Here is a 20,554-nt window from a genome sequence, read left to right on the forward strand (position 1 = left end):
TTTTCAAGTTTAGAAACAGCTACAAGGAAGACCTTTGTGTGAGTTAACAACAAATTACTATTTGCATAAAAAGCTCCTTGCAGGACACTTTTTGCGGGATAACTACATAGAAATTCTGGCTGCCTTTATTGAGGGCAGGCACTAAGGACTATTCATAAGCATGTACATTGTGTGCATGTCATTTATTTGTCAACATCAATATTTTTTAATAATTTATGTTTTCGTGACACCTTCTCATTCCTTCAGTACGGTATTAGGGTCACCCTTTGTTTCTGTTAAATACAGGTGTACTCGTTTTGTTTGTTGGGCTGCAGACAGCAACTGAGTGGCATGGGCCTTCTGCCCATCGTCTAAAATCTCCTGCACGAGAGCTCACGGGAGAAACTCAACCGCCTGTATATCGGCTTCGGCAGCCAGAAAACCATTCTACATAAAGGAACGTTCCACCGTTCCTCAACCAATCCCTCTGTCCTCGGGAAAGAAATAAGCGTCTGTGAGAGGACCACGCGTGCTCTCTCGCGTCTGCCGCCGGTCCTGCGTCCTGTCACCACACAGCTCATAGCTCCAGTGCCTGCCGCATGACCCTCCAGGGAACGGGCCCCACCACTCCTCCTCACGTTTTAAAAGCGTCTGAGATGGAAGTTTTATCCCTAAGCTTTTCAAAGCTTCAGCCGGGTATTGATGTGTCTATCCGTTCATACATTTCTTTGTGGACTGTTCGTTAATAAAAAAAAAAAAAAGAAAAGCATGCCTTTAATATGTCATCTAATAAAAAAATGCTATAAGGCAGTGCTCGATTTTAACAGCCTTCCTCTGGTCTCAATCACGAGGTGGACATCTGGATCACATCTCGGGTTCTGCGCCAATCAGACCTTCTGGAGGGCGGCTGGTGAAACGTAGGTGCAACGTGCTCAGGGAGCCCCTTGCACTCAGAGAATTCGGGAGAAGTTTCCGGGATTCCAAACACGAGTGCATTAAGGAGCGCGGTGCCAGTAGCAGGGGTGTCCTTAATCCTGGGCCTTTGCCGGCGACCGGGCTCCCTGCACGGGGCACCCATTGAACCGCACCCTCACTCCGAAAGGATGGACCCCTTTTGAGCACAGTGGTCATTACCAGCTCTCTGAACACTGGGGAAAAGTGGAATGGTAGTAATAGAGGTAATGCACTGACCTTGCGGGTCAGACAAGTTTCTACGCCAGGCACTGCTTTGGAGCACTCCCAGTCTTTGGACCCCAATTAAAAATACACAAAACTAAACTTATAACAGGGCAAAGAAAACCTTTCTCTTCTTTTAGCTTTTAGCTTTAATACAGAGACGTACTAGGCACGGGATGACTGACCCGGGCGCACTGTAAGTCGTTGCTAACTCTAAGTGACAGTCCATCTGCTCTGCTCGCCGGGAGAATTTGCGCTGCACGGTGCCATGGGCAGGGTGATCTGGCACAGCCTCAGCACAGGGCTTTGTTACTGGAGTCTGGGGGATCTCCATGCCAAACCACATCTGAGGAGCTCACTGCACACAGAGAGGCTCGCGGGGGCTCCCCTTACAACGGGGCGCTCTGGAAACGCGGTCAGACGCAGCGTGATTGAGCGCCCGTTTGGTTGGGGGTGTCACGATGACGGATGGCGCAGCGGACGCGCTAATCTCCTAATGCTAGCGCACCGCGGCTCCCCTTCAGTGCCACCCTACAAATCTCCATCTTGGGCCCTTTCCGACGCTTTAATGTGTTTGCACTGTGTCGGCATGAACCCGTCCTCCCTGCGCTGCATGCCTGCGCGTCGCTCTATGTCTTACACACATCGTTTCCCAGGGCAGACACAGCGCTGTGCGGCTGGGGGGGAAACTAATAAATACTGTAAGGTAGGTCGGGTGAAAGGTTATTGGAACATACCTCCCTCTTCACCAACACCTGAGGGAGCCTGGTGATGGTGCGGCCTCCTTCTTAATAACCCCACCCCTCCTTCCCTGGTTTATTTTCTATGATCCGGTTCGTGTAAATATCCCATTTTATTGGCTGGGAAGGTATAAATCAGCTGTCTCCGTGGGACTGAGGAGAGGTTATCTGGTACCAGAGGAACGCCGCTGAGCCCTAAGTGTACCACTCTGGCTCGGCTAATTCCACAGTCCCTCCAGCTGCGAGCCCTCCAACAGACCATAACTCTTCACGCAAGAGAGGTGAGCTCCACTGATGTGGGCGCCCTGCTTCTAGCTGCTCTGTTTCTCTCAGATAACATTTCACACGGTACCCCATATTTTAATGAGCGCGAAGACAGGGAGAAGGACGACACCATCAATTCACAATAAAAGAAGGCCTGTGTTTTCAGAGGGTCCGTGCGTGTGCCCGTGTGTGTGTGTGTGCATGTGTGTGTGTGTGTATGTGCGCACGTGCGTGCATGCGTGCACGCGCATGTGTGCGCGCGCGTGTGTGTGTGGGCGCATGTGAGAGAGAGCATACCGAACGTAATGTGCAGTCTAGATATTATTCTCCAGTGAGTCTCACAGCTGTGTGCATTCGCACAGGATCTCAGCATTAGATACAGGGTCAGTAACTGTGAGGCACGCCGATCTGGGATGTCCTGTGGAGCTGGAGATGAGCTGCATGTCGGAAGGATTTTTTTTTGGGGGGGCATAGGTCTGACCCGGGGCCCTGCTTAGTTAATGATCTTCCCTGCTGGTTCTTCAGGGATGGAGCAAAACACAGAATTCTGTTCATCTTTTAAAAAAGTAGAATGAGGCCAATTTTCTGAAAAAAGGCCCACAACTTTCTGTGTGTCCCCAATTATGCAGTTACAGCGGCCAGAGTGATGTGGTGTCACTCTACCTGCGCCCCATCCACTCACAGGGCACTGCTCATTGGTCAGGTCATTAGGCAACAGAAAACGAGCCTGTGAGTGGCTCCTTGCTCTGGCTGCATCTGTTTCCAATGGCTATGGCTCAATCTGGAGGCAGAGAGGGGTCAACAGAGCACCTCAACACCCCCTAACTCTTTCAGGTGGAGGGCTTTGCTAACTGTCTCCCAACTCTGTCTGAAATATCTCACAACAGCCTCCCTGAGGGTAGGCAAGTGAACTGTATCAAAATGGAGGGGTATGCTAGAGGCTTCATGAGCAAGAATAATAAATTTATTTAAATGCAGTTAGAAAAGCAATTCATCCTGAAAAACATTTCAACACTGAGAAATACACTGACCATAAGCAGGCCATTGTAAACAAAAGGCAGCTTAATCCAAGGCAGCTGTGCGGTCCTTAGCCAACGTGAACCTCGGGGCTCTGAAGTACCGTGGCAGGAAAGAGGAGAGCGAGGTGATTTGCTTTCTTTCTTTCTTTTTTTTTTTTTTTTAATCACCACTGAATTATACTCATTAATCTGACATCAAAAAAGTTGAGAGAAAAAAGTACTCAAAGCTGTCAAATCCACGTCAACCCAATTCCGATTATACTGATTACGAATCAAAAACTCCATCTTTTTATTAGCTCCCACCGAGTGTGAAAGAATCTGAAGCGTGTACCTGAGGCATGTGTGCCCACCTCCTAATTATCAGACAGCACCATTATTTGGCGGTTGATGCTTGGTTACGGGTACAAAAACAGATCAAAATAATAATTGCAATTCAGTAGCCTGCACTGTAATTGAGTTGCCAAGGCAATGCAGAAACAGAGGGGCCAGGCCCCAGGGGTGTTATCTGTTTTTGGTATCCATGGTTACAGTATCATCAACAAATCCAAATGGCATCTGTAGTCACACATCATTCAGGTAAATGGATTTAAATACCATGTACCACGTAAACCCCAAGGTTACGAAAGGGGGTAGAAAAAGGAATAAACAAGATTGATTTATTTACTGGAATATTCTGTCCTCAGAGCACCTTCATCCCCATATCTTCAAATATGATTGAATACAGAAATAGACTTTATATGAGAGCAAAGCAACTCAAACTACTAACTCAGTGGCTAATTTCAATTCAAACTGCAGTTTGTTGGTAAACGTCAGAAATGAAAAGGTATACAATCAAAGTTTTGATCTTGGCAAAAGTCAATTTTATGTAGAGAAACTAGCTGTTTAATTTAATTATTTAATTAATGTCATATCATAGTCAATGTGTTTTCGGACCTTCAGAATGTTTTCAATGCAGAGAATCGTGATTGACCCTTGACCCAGTTCCAGTCGAATGCAAAAGTAGAATACAGAGCTAAAGCTCGCTATGATTTCGTCTTTTCAACTCGGATCTTTATAAACGGCAGCTTGTGCTCATCAAGGCAGCCCAAAGCTTTCAAAGATGTCTGCTAAAACAGACGAAATGTGAAAAAGCCTTTTGATTCTCACATAAAACCACACTTTTGAATTACTTTTTGCTTTTTGAATATGTTTTGAGTTACTCTTTGCTTGTTAATTACATTCAGCATCCTTGTTTCTGTACTTTGCACAAACCCATTTTGGATTCGGCAATTGCACGCTGGACTTGTCTCACCACCACAACCCCCCGCAAGTCACAAAGGAGCGCTGAAGCAAGGAGAATGCAATTCCAGGACATCCTCGCACGCAGCCAACGGGTATTTTTCACGCCACGAAGAAGCGGGCGCCGACTGGAGGACACATATTCTGCTGACCTCACCTGATCAACCTGAAGGCACCTGAAGAACCGCAGGGCGCTTGAGAGCTGTGAGCTGAGGACACCCCGGTCGACCTTCCCACCCCTATCCCCGGCGGAACAAAGCCAGTTTGTTCTGCCGCTGTGGGCTGCTCGGTTACTGTCAGCTAATGGCACGGCTGGGGTCAAACCCCGACAAATGAAATGGAAATGAATACATTACCATTATGAATTACAATTACTGCAGTGCATTGTTTGCATACTGCTCCATAACCCGAACTGATTACATTTTATTGTTGATTTTACAGCTGGTATGATCAAACCACTCATCTGTCTTTGTTTTAAGACACATTACTATGTCCTTACCTCTTCTGCCTGGAGGAGTGCATGAAGTGTACTGTCACAGATCCACGCAACCTGAGATACTCTCATCAATCACAATGATTTTACTCCGAAGGCAAAACACAACAAAACAATGTCCTGCCTAGCTTCCTGAATTCATAATCCTTTTTGCATGGTCATTTCTCTGTCCATCAAATGGAGTTCTCCCAGGTTAACCTCAGACAACACTAACATGAAAACATACCCCCCCACCATTCCATAGGAGAACTCAGGAACAGATTCAGTTTAAGGTCGGTTCAATTAACATTATGTTCAGATGTCCAGGAAATTAAATGAGGGAAATATAATCATATATTAGGGATCATAAACCCTAAACTGACATTACACCACACTGCCCCAAGCACCAAAAGCGCATGCTACTTCCATATGTTGTGTTCTATCATCAGATATACACGTTTTGGAAGGGTTAGCGCGACTTGCACTGCCAAACGACCCCTTTGTTGCATATTATGTATTTTTTACGATAAACAATGTATCACAAATCACAGAGCAAGGACCATAAAAACCAGTCCGAGACGGAAAGAGAGAGTCCCCGTTGCGATTCCCGGAAGTTGCGAGGAGTCCCAGACATGATGCCGGGGCGGGAGGCGCGCAGAGTCGGCATCTGACTGGACGCCTGCCAGGGCACTCCCATGCAACGCCGCGCAGGCCGCATGCAATAACTCAAGGGCCAGCGTACATGTGGCGTCCAAAGCATTCCCATATAAATCCTGAATTATGAGCGCGCTCGGGTGAGGGCAGGAAGTGCTCACCCGCTGGCCCGCGTTAAGTGCGTTCCACGATCCTCAGAGGCCCCGGCCGGCGTTTGATTAGCACGCCCCGCGCCCAGGAGGACGGGCTGTATATCTGTCCCAGAAACGTGGTCTCCGCGCAGGGAGAAGGAATCGGGCCTTCTGCGTTTGGAATGGGGCAGCAGAACTCACCATTGCCAGGAGACTTTTTTTCATTATTATTTTTTTTTTTTTTGGTCTCTGCTGTTTTGCTGGTGTTGGAGGTCAGAGGCGGCTCAGATTGAGGAGGAAACTAAATAAAATGCGGTCATCCCATTTTAGGAGCCCACAATAAGGTCTCTGATACTCCTTGGCTGTTCTCACCTTAAAGACAGTACGTATGGAGGGCCTGTTAAACGCGGACTGACAAATACTATGCAGAGAGAATGCATTTAGAGACAGGCAGTGAGGTACGGGGTATAGGTGACGGAAGGGATGAGGGAAATGCAGGGTTCAGAGATACGGAAAAAGGGGAGTCTGGGGACTGACTGGCTCTGCTGCACTGGTGATACCAGCAGAAGCGTGGGTCACATGGGGTTCAGGGTCCATGTAGTAAATGTGGGTTTGTGAGATGCTTGAGATGACCCCTTCCACAGACATTCCCACTGATCCAGCTAAATGCTGCACAAGCTGGTGAACATGCAGTTATTCCCATACAAACTACCTGCTAAATATTTTTAAAAATATAAAAAGTCCATATTTGAACCTTCATTATGGCACGCTTTCATACACATACAGTGTGGGTTACATAAAATGCATTCACTCTTTAAGAGAGTTTGGAAAGTTGGCAGCCCACTTTATGGCACAGACAGGCAGAGGTGACCATTTGGGTAGGTTCAGACGAGGGCTGGGGGGAGGGGCTGTCCCTAGGAAGTTGTGTGTGTTGTCTTACACTCAGCAGGGGACAATGGCAGAGATGTCAGCCAATAAGAAGGTTGTTGACGGCTCGGATGGTTGGCTCAATTTTGTAAACAGGTCTCTCAATTTCAACTTGTTCAGTCTAATCACACATTAGGCTTGACAGTGGCAGACGGAGATTTTGTGGTTTGAGGAAAAATATACAGATATTATCTGTGCTGAAAATGGGGGCTTTGATAGTGGTCAGGCCTCAGTTGGATGCAAAATTCATATGTTTTCTTTTATACCAGACTGCCACATTGCTGATGTGTTCGTAATCGTGTTTTCCACTGAATCCCAAAGAAAACTATTTAGAGGGTCCATAACTGATTGAGACCATTAAACATCTCTCTACTGCAATCATTAACACTGCTGTCTAGGTGGGGGTCCTGTAATTAAAACTAAACTAACCCTAATCAGATTACCAACAAATGTAAACTGATGCATTTTCCCATACAAACACAAAAAAAAAAAAAATCAAGCATGAAGAGCTTACTCTCTCTCTTTCTCATTCAGCTTGTCAGTGATGGTGTCCTTGATGGAGGATCGGGACCCCTTGTGGATCACAGGATACCTGAGAGGGATCTGCAGGAAGCACGAGATCATCAGGACCAGGTGCGCTGTGTAACCAAGGGCAACTGCAACAGTCCCATCATCCTTTGCTGCAGCACACAGAAAAAAGAAAATGGCAAGAAGTTACAAATTTAACAAACACCACAAAACAAAGTCAATTTAAAAGTACTGCTAAATATCATGCCTAGTTGTTAACCACTTCAATCAGCAATACTTTCATTTTCTTCTCAGCACTTCAAATGCCTAAAGTGATAGGTAAATATTTCAAAAGGATCGTGCAAAATTTCCCTGTTAGTGTTTTCAGTTTAATTAGGTTCAATTAATAAAAAAATACACTGATTTCTGAGCAAGATAACTGAACTATAATATCGATGAAAGACCAAGCAAATTCTAAAATATATGTACTAACGCATTTCAGTTACACAAAATGTATTGCACTGAGTGTCTTATGAATTCAAGCTGTGTAGCACATTTGTACTGTCTTTACATTAGGGAACTAAATTCACAAAACACCTAAGCTACCAAGAAAGGACCGACTAAAGAAAAAGGACTATGGACAAACACAGAAAAAAAGAACTTAACCTCATTAAAGTGTGTAAAACTTAACCTTGAAAATGCTGAAAATGTGTTCTTTGTCTATACACAAAATTTCAACTGGAGGCAATACAGCACACTAAATCAACAATTTCAAATGCTGTGTGATGCCCAATTTACTTCTGAAACTGAAGAATGCATGAAACGTATGGTAATAATCAGCTTGAAAAGACTCCTTAAGGCAGAATTTCAAGTTAAATATCATAGTTTCATGAACACTTTTGGATTCATTTTTCAAAATATCAACCGCCTCATTAAAACAAGCACACAAATTTTAGCCGACACCTTAAAATTTGTATTTTGCGTGTTCCAGTACCCAACTGTGGCATAATATGACTTGGCTGCCAAAATAAATGGGCACAGATGAAAATGGAAATAAAGGAAAATAAAACATTCAGTAAGAGATATTTATTTTACATGTTCAGTGTTAGAAGTCACTTCAACAGATTTGCGAGTTAAAAATGATTTTTTTGCAAATCTCAGCTTTGCAGCCTGCTGTGCTTTTCTAATCAGTAGCACATGACCGGCTTCATACACATTCTGTATTAGCTCAGGTGTGGCTTCTGTCATTGCTAAAAAGCCACCACGGTGACACCAGCCTCTCCCAGTGCTGCTGGTCACAGGAAGGAGCCAGGAGGACAACCTTCAGTTACAGGACGAGATTTACAAGTCACCTCAGATGTGACGACAAATACTGAAAACCATAAACAGACCCTGAAAGAAAAACATCTCCAGGACCACATAAATTCTGCTTCCTGTGGTTGACAATCCACACAGGCGGGTCACGCTCTGATGGCTATCTCCGGGGATCCCTTCCCAGCAGCCTCTGGGACATTTGTATATCTGATCATGTCAGTGGATGACCCAGAAATATAAGCGCTGCGGCCAGGAAAGCGAGTGTCCTCTGCGTGGAGAGACGGGGGTGAGAGGTCCCTCTGGGGGTGACCCTCTGGGGCGGGAGAGGCGGTGCGGTGGGGACAGTGTTAGGCAACGGTGACAGCCCTTGCACTCCAGACACGCCACATGCTGGGGCTACTCACTACATCGCCGCATATTTACGGCTCTGAGGCCAAAACACCAACAGACGTCCGTGGGAGAGGGGTTCAACACTGAAACACAAACAGGGAGTCATCACATCAGGGCTGCCGGGGGGGCGGGGCGTAGGGACAGGGATGTGGCGCCGCTGGGGCTCTGACGCCGTGCCGGCGGCTCTGGGGGAGAAGCACGGGGCGCTATACGCAACGGGCGGTGAGGAGGAGGGATGGGCAAGGGGGGGGGGGGGCGAGGCTGAGCGGGCAAACCTGGCTCTCATTACCCGCCCACCCTTTGAAGTCATGCTTCCCCGGCTCACAAAGCCAAATCTGATTTTTCACAACACACACGGGTGCGACATGCAGGAAATGAGATGAATAACACTTTCCAAATGTTGCTTAATGACTCATCATCTCATTCATACTTTACATACACACACACACATGCGTGCATTTATCTGCATTTAACGCACCTACGCACTACCCTCCTTTGACATGTCACTGCTACGGGACGTACTGCGCTATATCCGCTGTGGGTGTGTCCACTTGGCAGCTGGGCAGGCTGATAAGGAGGGGAGCCGAGAGAATCCTTCCCTGAATTGGCCGGCTGCTCACTCTTGGAACCCATTGGGAAAGTGACCAATGGCAGACAGAAAACTCGACCTCACTTCTCCTCTCCCTCCCTCCCTCCGTCTCTCCTCACTCACCACATAGTCTCCTCTAGGGAGGCCTTACTGCGGCTGCCCGCTGTGGAACTCAACTGACTGACGCGTCGATTTCTGGCCATAAAATGTTCATTTTCAACCCGTTGTTTTAACCTTTGTATTTATGGGGAGAAGTCTGAGCAGAGGGACAGAGGGAGGGAGAGAGAAAGAAAGAGAGGCAGAGAGAGAATAAGACAAAGGAAAAGATGAGACAGTGGGAGAGACAGAGAGAATGAGACATTCAGAGAACGAGAGCAAAACAGAGAGGGAGAATGGGAGGGAGAGCGAGAGAAAGAGAGGGAACTCATCGGGACTACTCCTGCCAGTCCAAACCCAAGGCCCGGCTCAGCTTCACAACTCTCCCCTCAGTCCTTATAAAGTAGCCCAGCAGAAATTACAGACTCGCAGTTAAAATGTACAGGAAACAATTTCTAAATTCCTGAATCACACGGAGGACCTTTTTTCTAGAGCCATGAACTAGCTAACATTAGGGAGAGGTTATGCATTGCACACGAGAGGACTTGCAAAATGACTGTGCCATTACCAGAGCATTTAATCTACCCAGCATGCAGCTGTGCTGTCGGCTGGTACTTCAGCCCAGACCTTCCTGTGTTTGGCCTCATCTTCCTGCCAATGTCAGTGTCACATCAGAGGATTAAGCATTCAGCCAAACCACCACGCTCTTATTACACAGACATTTGGCAAAATGTGGGTTTTTCTTCTTAATGTGCAGTCGGAGGCATTATTTTCTTTGCTAGGTTGTTGCTGCCATTCGGCAGAACATCTTGGCAAAACCCAAGAAGGACAACTTTCATATGGTTAACTTTCATATAAACTTAACAATCAGAAAAAATTAAGTTTCTGTGTGATTCTGCCCAAGAATGTATGTGATAGAAAAAAGCACTGAATGTGTTGCTTTCTAAAATATATAAAAATGACAAGCAAGTTGTCACAGTTGAAGGTCAGCTTTGTGACCTCAGCTGTGTTGGGTTACCTTAGGCTGTTTTTCACCACCAGAGACCAACTCTTACCTTTGTCATTGGTATTTTCATGACCAATCTTATTGGTATACCAGAACCTTTTTTGTCATCTGTCTGAATATGGAATTTGTACGGCTGTGGCCTCAATGCCCAGAGACAATCACATTAACAACATATAAAACAGACAGAAGAATCCTTGATGATACCATCATGGGACAACTAGGCAGATGACATACATGGAAGGTGTCACAATACTTAAAACCTCTGGAACATTCTAGATTCCGCATCCCATTGGTTACCTTGGAAATCCTCAGAGTTTGGCAGCTTCACCCCACAAATGACATAATCAGTCTGATTGTTCTAGAAGTAAAGAAAAAATAAATGTTTATATGTAAATAAGAGGGTAGGGTGAATCCATCAATGTAGCAAACACTGCAACGTAAGAGAAACGTACTCAAATGATGAAATGTTTATGGTTCAGCTAAAATACAGGAGTACAAGTATCTACAATAGCACTTTGGAGTACTACCAATATCTAACCCTATAGTGGTTGCTTACGCTTTTAAGGCAAGGAGAACATGTATGTGTGTGATCAGAATGGACCACAATGCAAAGCAGTCAAATGAGAGGTAACCAGGGGGAATGGACAGCCACTTCCTGCTCACCACATCGATGGGATATATGTAGGAGAGCTCCGACAGCAGCTGACGACACCGAAAGGTGAGCTGAGCGTTGGTCTTCAGGAACAGCTCTCTGGGGGTCGGAGAGAGAGACAGGACTTTAAATCAGGGTGACAGGGGGCGCAGCCAGGGAGGCCGCTCTGGAAAAAGCGGGGTGTTTATCTTGGAAGCAGGCGAGCACGCTAATGGTTCCACTCTGGCCGCGACCGATTCCCCCCCCCGACACCACCAGCCCCACTCACCCCCACCCCACGGTAATTGTAAGAGCAACTCAATTATCATAACTGCCAAATTACTGGCCACTTCCCCCGCCCCCTTCCCGAAGCCCGCGGACAAACGGCTGCAATCACTCGAGCTTCATCACCTCTGGCCGCTTCCTTATTGTGTGTGGCGGAGGGGAGGGGGGCCTTCGGAAAGCTGGACCTATGCTAGGTGAAGGCGGGAGTTGTGCCTGGAGAAAAAAAAAAAAAAGCACCCTACGCTTTCTCACTTTCTCCCCGACAGCTGCTGGCCTTTATTTAATCACCGGTAAGAAAAAGACAAGGGGGAAAATAACACTACGCTTGAGTCAACACTTCAAGAGCACTCTGGGTAATGGGTAATCACTTCAAAGGCTTTGGGGGGAAAAAAAAGCCATGGAAATTATTATTAGATCCGATTGGATGATTCTTGAAGCCGAGGACGTTCTGTGACTTTCGCATGTGTTTTCGACCCTCCGCTTTCGGTCTCTGGGATTTCACTCCCGGCTGTGTGCTTTGTAGATAGACTCCACTCCACGGGATGGAGTAAACCACCATGATCGCTCCATTGACCCTTACTGGAAACCTGAAATAAGCTCAAAGCTCAAAGCTTCGCATTTCTGGTGGTTTGGTAAAACGCAAGACACCCAGGCCTTAGCAAACAGAAGCCAAATCCACCCTTTCAGGATGCCATTCCTGTACGCAATGTGTCACTGGTATTTCAACAAACATACGTATTTGCATGAAATAATATATTTTGGAAGAACTTCCACCAGTGCATAAATGTCAAAAACAATGTCCTTGTTTACTGTCCTGGGCAGTCTTATTTTACCGTCTGTGGTTGCGGATACGCCGTCTGTTTGCTACATCCCTGCCAGGTACTTTTCAGCAAACAAACTTAGTATCCAAGGCCCAGTGCACTGTATAACTCCTGCGAGCCAACCCAAACACATTGGACCCACTTTGACACATTCCGCCTGCTTCCTTCTTGGTAAACACACTAACGGGAGAGTGGTGCCAATATCCTTTGTGTGGTACTGTAATCTCTGCGTTTAAATCCATTGACAGTGTATTAGAACATGCCACTCTCTGGGTCTATATCATTACCCACAGATGTGCCGTATGTTTAATGGAGGAGCCGTGAGCACTTAATTACAGGTTTGTATTTACCTTTTGGCTGTGCATTCCTTCTGCTGCTCCGTTAACGACTCCTTCTCCATCTCCAGACTCTGGTGCTTGGTGGAGAACGCCTCCTCTGTAGACAGCACACGAAATGCATCAAATTACCAGGTACGTTCCGGTAACTTTTCACCGGGTGGCGGATTTTGGCAATCTCATGCGTCCCAATAAATTATAACATCAAATGGTCGCTTTCATCATCAAAACCATTTCCTCTTGAGGCCTTATAAAATTAATTGAGACAAAAATGCTTACAGCTTGTTTTTTTTTTCACATTTCAGAGCACAATACCAACAAATGAAAAGCTTCAAAGTCATAGAGAGGCACGTTCATCTCATGAATCAAAGTATTGATAAAAGTACATAAAAGATATATTCACGCTAATCTTTAATGTTAGCCATTCCAGGGCTGTTGTTTACTGTGTATGATGCAATAATATGTGTATACAGTTGTATATGTATATACAATCTGTCAACATTTCCTGTCTTAGCTTTCAAAGCCAGCTAAACAATGAATTCTGTCCTACAGGGACATGAGCAGAAATGACTTCTCACAGTAAACAGACAAGTAGTGAAACCACAGCCTATTCCGCAAAGCAGTGACTCCGGAGACATGTGAAATCTCTCACTAGTGGAAATGTTCCTGTAGGATGGCCGCAGGACATGTGCCACGTCCTCCAATAAAAAGAAACGGGTAACGTCACCGAGTCTCACTTCCCCCCGTTCTGGTTTATTTTCCTCTTCAAGGCCAGGCACACCGAGAGCCGCAGAAAAGAAACGGCACCACCACTTTCCACACCTGTTTCTATCTGTGTCGCTCACCGGGGAAGACCGGAAACAGCTTATTTTCCTTCACATCTACCTTCTTACTCAATGTACGTCTGTACAAGCAATTTATTTTAATTTTAACACAGTCAATATTTCAGAGGCTAAGGCTGAGCAGCTGCTGGCTCAGGTACTGTAGCGGCTTTAAACAAACTTACATGTGCTGAATGCATGCATGAAAATGCACTTGCATATAAACAGGCAATCATCTTCCTAATAGATGGACTTCATTTAAACTAGGATGGACACATTGTCACTATCACAGGAAAAATCTGTCCACAGTTTTTTTTTAAAGTAGCATGTTGTTTGTAACACAGTATGGAAAAAAATCAACTACAATACTTCAACAAAGAGAATGATACCCTCTTACAGCTAAAGTCCAGATAACTATTCAACCAAAAAAAGGCACACCTGGTTTGAATGTTGCCATCTTGAACTGCATGCTACCTGCCCAAGCAAACCCTGCCAAGACAGAAATCCCACAAAGGGGGAATCTTCATCAGATTAGCAGAGTAAAGATACAGTCTGTGTGAATCAGCCTCGCCTGCAGCCCCGAGGACTTGAAACGATGTTCAAAAGGTAACACCCCGCGTTACCTGCATGCGCCTTGTTTGCCGTAGCTTTCATGCAGTGCCGCTAGGCCCCCACGCCGCCCCCCTCCCCACCGTCACATCAAAGTGCCAGTCCCGGCTACAACAAACAGCACAGGGACAGCCTGCCAGGAATGTTGGGAGACGTCACACTGCTTTAGAGATGTTATTTCACTACCACTACATGTCCTACGCCTTCCTCAGACAAAATAATTTCCACGTGTTTTTTTTTAAACAGGCCTTTTCGAGATGGAAAAACGCCCCCGCCTCCTCAACCTTCGTGGCTTCGTGCTGTAAAGCACCACCTCTCACGCCTTATGTAAAGGGGGAGGAATCAAAGATGGTGGAGGACACGTGCAAAGAATCGGAAATAACTTTGTTCTGACCCATGCTGAAGAAAGGAAAGGAAAAAAAAGCGGAAACGGGCCCGCTTGTGATTCTTCACAGGGCCGCCTGGCCTTTAATTTCAATACTTCCATATTTTAGTTTTACTGCCAACTTGGTTTTATCGTGTTCTTTACTATCCTGATGAAAGGGTGAGGAGAACATCTTGAGCGCACGCTTAGTGCTGGGGAGGGGGCCTGGAATGCAGCTCGTTTCAAGGCAAGCGAGAACCCGCGGATGGGTCGTCTTTGTCGAAACCCCCGAGCTGCTGCCCCGCTTACAACGGCGAGAGAATTAAGTCCTACCTTTTTGGTCCCGTGGGCACGAAAACAATCCCCTCCGCAAACTTCGGAGCGGAGAGCCATTATTAATCTCCCCTGCCTGTCAGCGACGGTGAACTCTCACCTCCTGTAGAAGGCGGACAGCTGGAGGAGCTTGTGGCAAAGGCTGCAATTATTCTGCTGGACAGAAATAATGCGTCCTCGCACAGGCAATGACAGAGACGTCTTTCTGTGGGCTCATTCTCCCCACTTTATAAATCCCCGCTCTTTCTAGTGTAACTCGGCGACTGACATTTATTGGCTTTCAGTCATTACAGTGCTTGAGAGAGCGAAAATAACTACCCTAATAATCACGATAAAGAGCTTTACAGCTGTAATTTATATCGCCGGTGCTAAAGTTCTGCGGAAAATTAGGCAAAAGGAAATTGTGACAAAAGAGTGACCCTTTGGATCGGATTCGTTTTGCGCCAAGGAAAAAAAAAGTTGTGAGAGGAATGAATGGTTAAAAAATTTAGCTGACGGCACCAATATAAAAAAGGCTTAGGGTGAAGATAATGTTACGTCTTTCAAGTTTTGTTGCATTTGCTTTTATATTTACAAGGAACCGCCCATTCCTAGCGGGTGGGTGAGCGGATCCGGTACAAGGCAGTACAACTACACTGCAAATCAGTTATTAAACAGCAGGCCATGAATCTGTCATCGGTGTGATAACCATCGCTGGCACTGACTGTGAAAAAACTCACTCTTACCGAGACCCGCGTAGTCCGCTAATTCGGGTCTGCTAAGCACGGTACCGCTTCTGTGGGAGTTTGCCAACTGCATGCCATTCCTTGAATATCTATGGCTGCTCCTGACAAGATGAATGGGAGTGTGAGTCTGCAGCCTTTATTCTAAAGGCCGCATCTGGAGTGGAGGTGCTTTTTGGCAGTGTGTCAGTGGGGGAAGAGATGGACGGAAGCCCTGGAAGTGCACTTTGATATTTCTCTGCACCGCAGCCGTAGAGAGAGATGGGACGTGGACATGTAAAAGGGAGGGGAGCTGTCCCGCCATGAGTGCAGTTTTAGTTCAGAAGATGGTGAGGCTTATATCTAGCTCAACTGAGGTTTTCTGCAGTGTCAATGAGCAATAGCTCACTGACAGAGGAAGGGGCGACAGAAGCACCCATCTGTCCTGTTAAAACTCCTTATGTTCTTCTTCAGCAAACCGAGGAATACCTGAGTACAGTCAAAGTGCCAGTGCAAGAAACTGGAACATGGTCAATCTTTCACAGTTTGACCATACCATGAACCTTTTGTTTCTGCCAAACGCCGCTTGTTTCAAAGCTCCGGATTGGATAGTGCATTTGTGATTCTGATTCGCTGTCACTGAGTCACGATATGTTAAAAAGAAACAAAGGCACAACAGCCACCACCCCTTGGTTACACACCGAGCCAGGATCAATCAGACTTACAGTATGTCCTTGAGGTTTCCGGCCACTCTGCCGATAAATAAACACAATAGACGTTTTATACAAGGCTGTCGGTTGAGAGATTAATTGGTCTGAGAAAACTGAAGTCAAGGCCCAGCAAATCCCCAATGCCCTCCTCTACAGACAGCCACCGGCTATACAAGTGTCAACAACCACGACCTCTACAAAGATCTGAGGGCACCATGAGTGGTTGTGTGAGATATCAGTTTTTTTCTGATCATGACAACCATTTCATGAAACAGACCACTGGATCACTGAGACGCACACGGAGGTGCACTGTGTGGGAATTTTGCACTGCCGTATTGGATTTTCTTTCTGGGGATATCTCTATAAGTACCTCTGGTGCACATGTAGATCTGATATAGACATTAAGGGCGGAGACCCACTGTAGCTGGCCATTTACCTTACAAGAGGTTCCTTCAGCTCTGCTCATCCAAGCTGACACTATTGCAGTAGACAAAACCCATTTTAGAGCGTCTGGGAGCTGGAGTCCCAAGTCTATAAAGTAGCACCTCCATAGCCCTCTCTCATAAGAGGAAAGCTATGAAAGTGTGTGTGCTGTTTGAAGTAAAATATGAACCCTCCACTCACATTTTTATTTCCCTGTGGACATAAGGGATATGTGGTAGTAAACTTGCTAGTAAAGCAACGCCATCCATCTCTGACATGACATGGGCTGGATTTTTAGAGTCCATATAATTTACTAAATTGCACCATAAAATGCTAACTGTTATTTTACCAGCCCGGACGGAGGGCTCAGTTGCCAAAAAATGTGCTTTATTTATCGCCTTGTTGTGCAGACATGAGAACAATGATAATCGTATGATTTAGATATTCAATAAATGGAGCGATGATAAAGGTATAGAGTACTTGCTCAAATACAAAAGCATCTGTGTTCCAAAAAGTTTGTCTTACTGTATGTGAAATGAGTGCAGTGAGAGAGGGGCTGAGCTGTGATCTTGCTCTGTGTTCTGGTGAGGGGCGTGGAACCGGGCATGGCTGAGAGCTCGTGCCATGTGTGAAGCATTCGGGAACAGCAGCGTAACACCACAGCACAGGATGGGGAGTGTGGACAGCCTGCAGGGCCAACAAAACACTAAACCTGCAGTTCCAATACCCTCATTATATTGGATAAAGCATAGCTACAGCAACTAAAACAGCGCCAGAAAAGTTCAGGTAAAGATAGTAACTTGCCCTTCTACTGACATTTTATTCATAGCCAGCCAAGATTCGGGAATACATGCAGAAACTAACTGCCACTTAATTTATATACGTGTGAATTTCTGCAGCTTATTTCCGGATCTTACAGTATTTGTTGTTAAACACATTAAAAATATTCAACACGAATTACAGTAACTTTTCTCTGTGACACACAGCCCAGATGTTCATTTTTAAGTTGATCTAGTTTGCTGGGCAGGTGGGGAAAATGAATGGAAAAGAGAGGCCTTTATGAGGCTACAGGCTAATTAACACTTTGTGGAAAAAGCTGACATTTTCCACTCTTGTTTACTTTCAGGCAATACACCCTCTCCAGGTCCCATTATTGTTCTACGCCTACTTCCACCCAGCATGGTTTGGGCAGAGTGGCAACTTTTCCACTATCATAACCTAATTACAAATTAAAAAGGTGGCAGAGTTTACCTTTGCGTTTTCCGTTGCATTTCCTCTATCAGATCTGTTCATGCACCATTGTCAGAGTCAGCGAATCAACGGAGAATGAGCGCAATCAAATTTCTATGATAAGATGGCAGTTTGAAGGCAACTGGTGTAGGCAGTGCTCTCCAGCTGCCCAACACATTTCTGTCACACATCCTCCATAGAAACAGAAGATAAAAGGGGCTTAAGTGGCAACTTATTCATTTTGCAATAGTATGGCTGTTTGAATAGAGAACCCTTTATCGATCACGCCCACTCTGCTTGCTGACCTGTTGAGTAGGCAGAGCAGTAGGGTTTGCCACATGGGTAGAACTTCTCTAGAGGCGCTTCAGTGCACCACATCGCACCAGATTGCACAACATAAGGAAGGGCCAGAATTTCAGGCTCTCCTACGTACAAGCAGCTATTTAAAGGGGACACGTGGGAACAGCAGTGTGTTCGAGAGCGTCCGTTGGAGTGAGACGGGGGATGCGTGCGGGGCGGCGTGACGGTTTACCTTTCTTCTGCAGCAGCAGCCTCTCCTTCTGCAGCGTGTCCATCTCCCTGCCCAGGGCCTTCCTCTGCCTCTGCAGCTCACTGCGCAGCACGCTGATCCGGAGCTGCATGCACTCCCGCTCCTTCTTCTACAAAGCACCCCCCCCACACACCAAAAAAAAAGAGAAAAAAAACTCTCGTAATTCACACCAGAGAAACTTGTGCTTCTCATTACTTGTCCACCGCACAATCGGAGGTGAATTCCGATACAGCGCGATTCGATCTGTGTTTCCAATTTCAGGACCCACCGGTCGATAATCGGCCCGAAACGGGCAGGAATAAAAGGCCGCTCAGTCAAATCACAGGGTTTGGCTTTTCTAAAGCTGATCTGTTTGGGGAGGAAAAAACACCCTGGGAAGGCAGGAGCCTTTATGCGACTTGAAAAGTGAGCTGAGGTCACCGACATGAAATAACCCACGCAGCAAGGCCAGCTCTACAAACACTTCCAGTGTTGGATGTGCGGAGAATTAAGTGCAAACACCCGAATGCGTGTTTGCAGGTTAACAAACTGCATTTCCCCCTGCTGGAGAGGGGACCTACGGCTTGTTAGAAGTGGACCTGACACGTTTAATACTGAGGGTGATTTAAACGCGCTGTAGTCACTCATGACGTTTGAACCGGAGGAGACCTTTCGCAGTGCTCTGAAGGCTCATCGGAGCGCTGCTCTCCCGCACACTGAGACAGGGGATGAGAAATGCCCCGCCTGACGTCAGGCAGAGTTCAGAACCGCTCGTTTTTCAGCCCCTCGATGTTAATGCGTGGCCAGCCCCCTCTCCCAGACAGACTCTCCTCACTCTGCGGTCTCTTCTTACCCGGAGGCCAGTCCATTTATCAGGCCCAAACATCTACAGCAAATCTAAATACAGGACGCACGATTTATGAATCGTCTGACAAGCTCCACCTCAAAAATCTCCTCGCCAGCTGACCAATGGCTGTGGAATGAAACACTCTTGTATATAGGAGTGCACGGAGTTCGCAGGGCCAACCGGGGAGGGCAGGGCAGGTAAAACCGACCAACAGCACACTGAACCACATCACACACTGAATGTGTTTTGGATGGGAATGTAGAATGACTGCACACCTCCCCTCTCTGATATATTAGCCTAAGCAGTGCTTTGCATGTACTTAACAGATATCGCTGCAGGACAGGCCTATGATCTAATGCCTGATCTCACAGCAGGCTCCGCCTCCCTCCCCCCGCCCCCCCCCCAACCCTGAGGATGCCTGACAGAGCCGTGCGGGTCCAGCAGGCAGGGCAGATGTGCATCCCAATGCCTCCCAGGTGCTGAACAGAAACCGCAGTGCCACGGGCCCTCCATCGCAGGGCAAGGAGCAGGGGAGCCATGGTCCCGCTCGGGGGTCTTGAAGACCCAGCGACGTGGCAACCCGATAGACGCTGTATCAGCGTCCCGCCGTCCTCAGGGACGAAGGGGCTGGAGAAACACTCCCCTACCTGTCCCGGAGCAGCTGGAAGACCCTTTCTGGAGAAACTGAGGAATTCCACGAGGAGACGGCCCGCTGTGCGGATGAAAGTGGTCTCTCTCCCTCTCCTGCCAGTCACACGCCAACAGACGTGGCATCTGCGAGCTTCCTCACAGAGTGTTCTCAACAAACGCATTAAGACCAGATGACTGCAGTGTCAGAGCAGTACACTGAGTGTCATCTGGCTCACCGCATGATAAAAATATCATGACGCAGATCATTAATAAAGACCTCAGATATCTATGGGGTACCCTCTGTGATGTGCATATTCATTTATACGATATGTCAGGGCTGATAATACCGCACATATGGCTTACTGGGTGCATTAAAAAAAACTTTCAGCGTTCGTCCTTTCTCTACCATTGTAAAGCCCTTTGGTTTGTTTGATCTACACCGCAATCTGTCTCTCCGGAGGCTAATAAAGTCCAGAGCTGGCAATCTCCTTGGCATTTGATATCCCAGTGGAACCCTCTTCAATCCCAGCTGGAATGTGAATCATGTTATTTGGAAAACCTGTATTTTTGCAGTTGCCAGCAGGAGCAGTCACAGAACAGCAAAGTCCCCAGATAGTGATCGCAGCCTGGATCACGGTAAACACTGATAACCCCCTTATCGCAGCCTTCTAAGCCCCTCGTACAAAAATAGAGGGTGTCAGTCACTCAGTGGAGGCAGATAGAGCCTACATCCCCTAAGTGTT

General features: G+C 46.6%; 1 protein-coding gene across 1 annotated transcript in view; it reads right to left on the reverse strand.

Annotated features, from left to right (window-relative positions):
* Nucleotides 1-20,554, reverse strand: part of uvrag (UV radiation resistance associated gene) — an 82,752-nt gene that overhangs the window by 42,298 nt on the left and 19,900 nt on the right. Inside the window, exons 8-12 of the mRNA XM_036524259.1 lie at nt 18,338-18,464; nt 12,630-12,714; nt 11,206-11,293; nt 10,840-10,900; nt 7,155-7,320 (exon numbers count right to left, since the gene is read on the reverse strand). Coding sequence (XP_036380152.1) covers nt 7,155-7,320; nt 10,840-10,900; nt 11,206-11,293; nt 12,630-12,714; nt 18,338-18,464 — 527 coding nt within the window. The remainder of the gene's footprint in view (nt 1-7,154; nt 7,321-10,839; nt 10,901-11,205; nt 11,294-12,629; nt 12,715-18,337; nt 18,465-20,554) is intronic.

This window comes from Megalops cyprinoides, chromosome 3 (assembly GCF_013368585.1).
Source record: "Megalops cyprinoides isolate fMegCyp1 chromosome 3, fMegCyp1.pri, whole genome shotgun sequence".
Classification (NCBI taxonomy): domain Eukaryota; kingdom Metazoa; phylum Chordata; class Actinopteri; order Elopiformes; family Megalopidae; genus Megalops; species Megalops cyprinoides.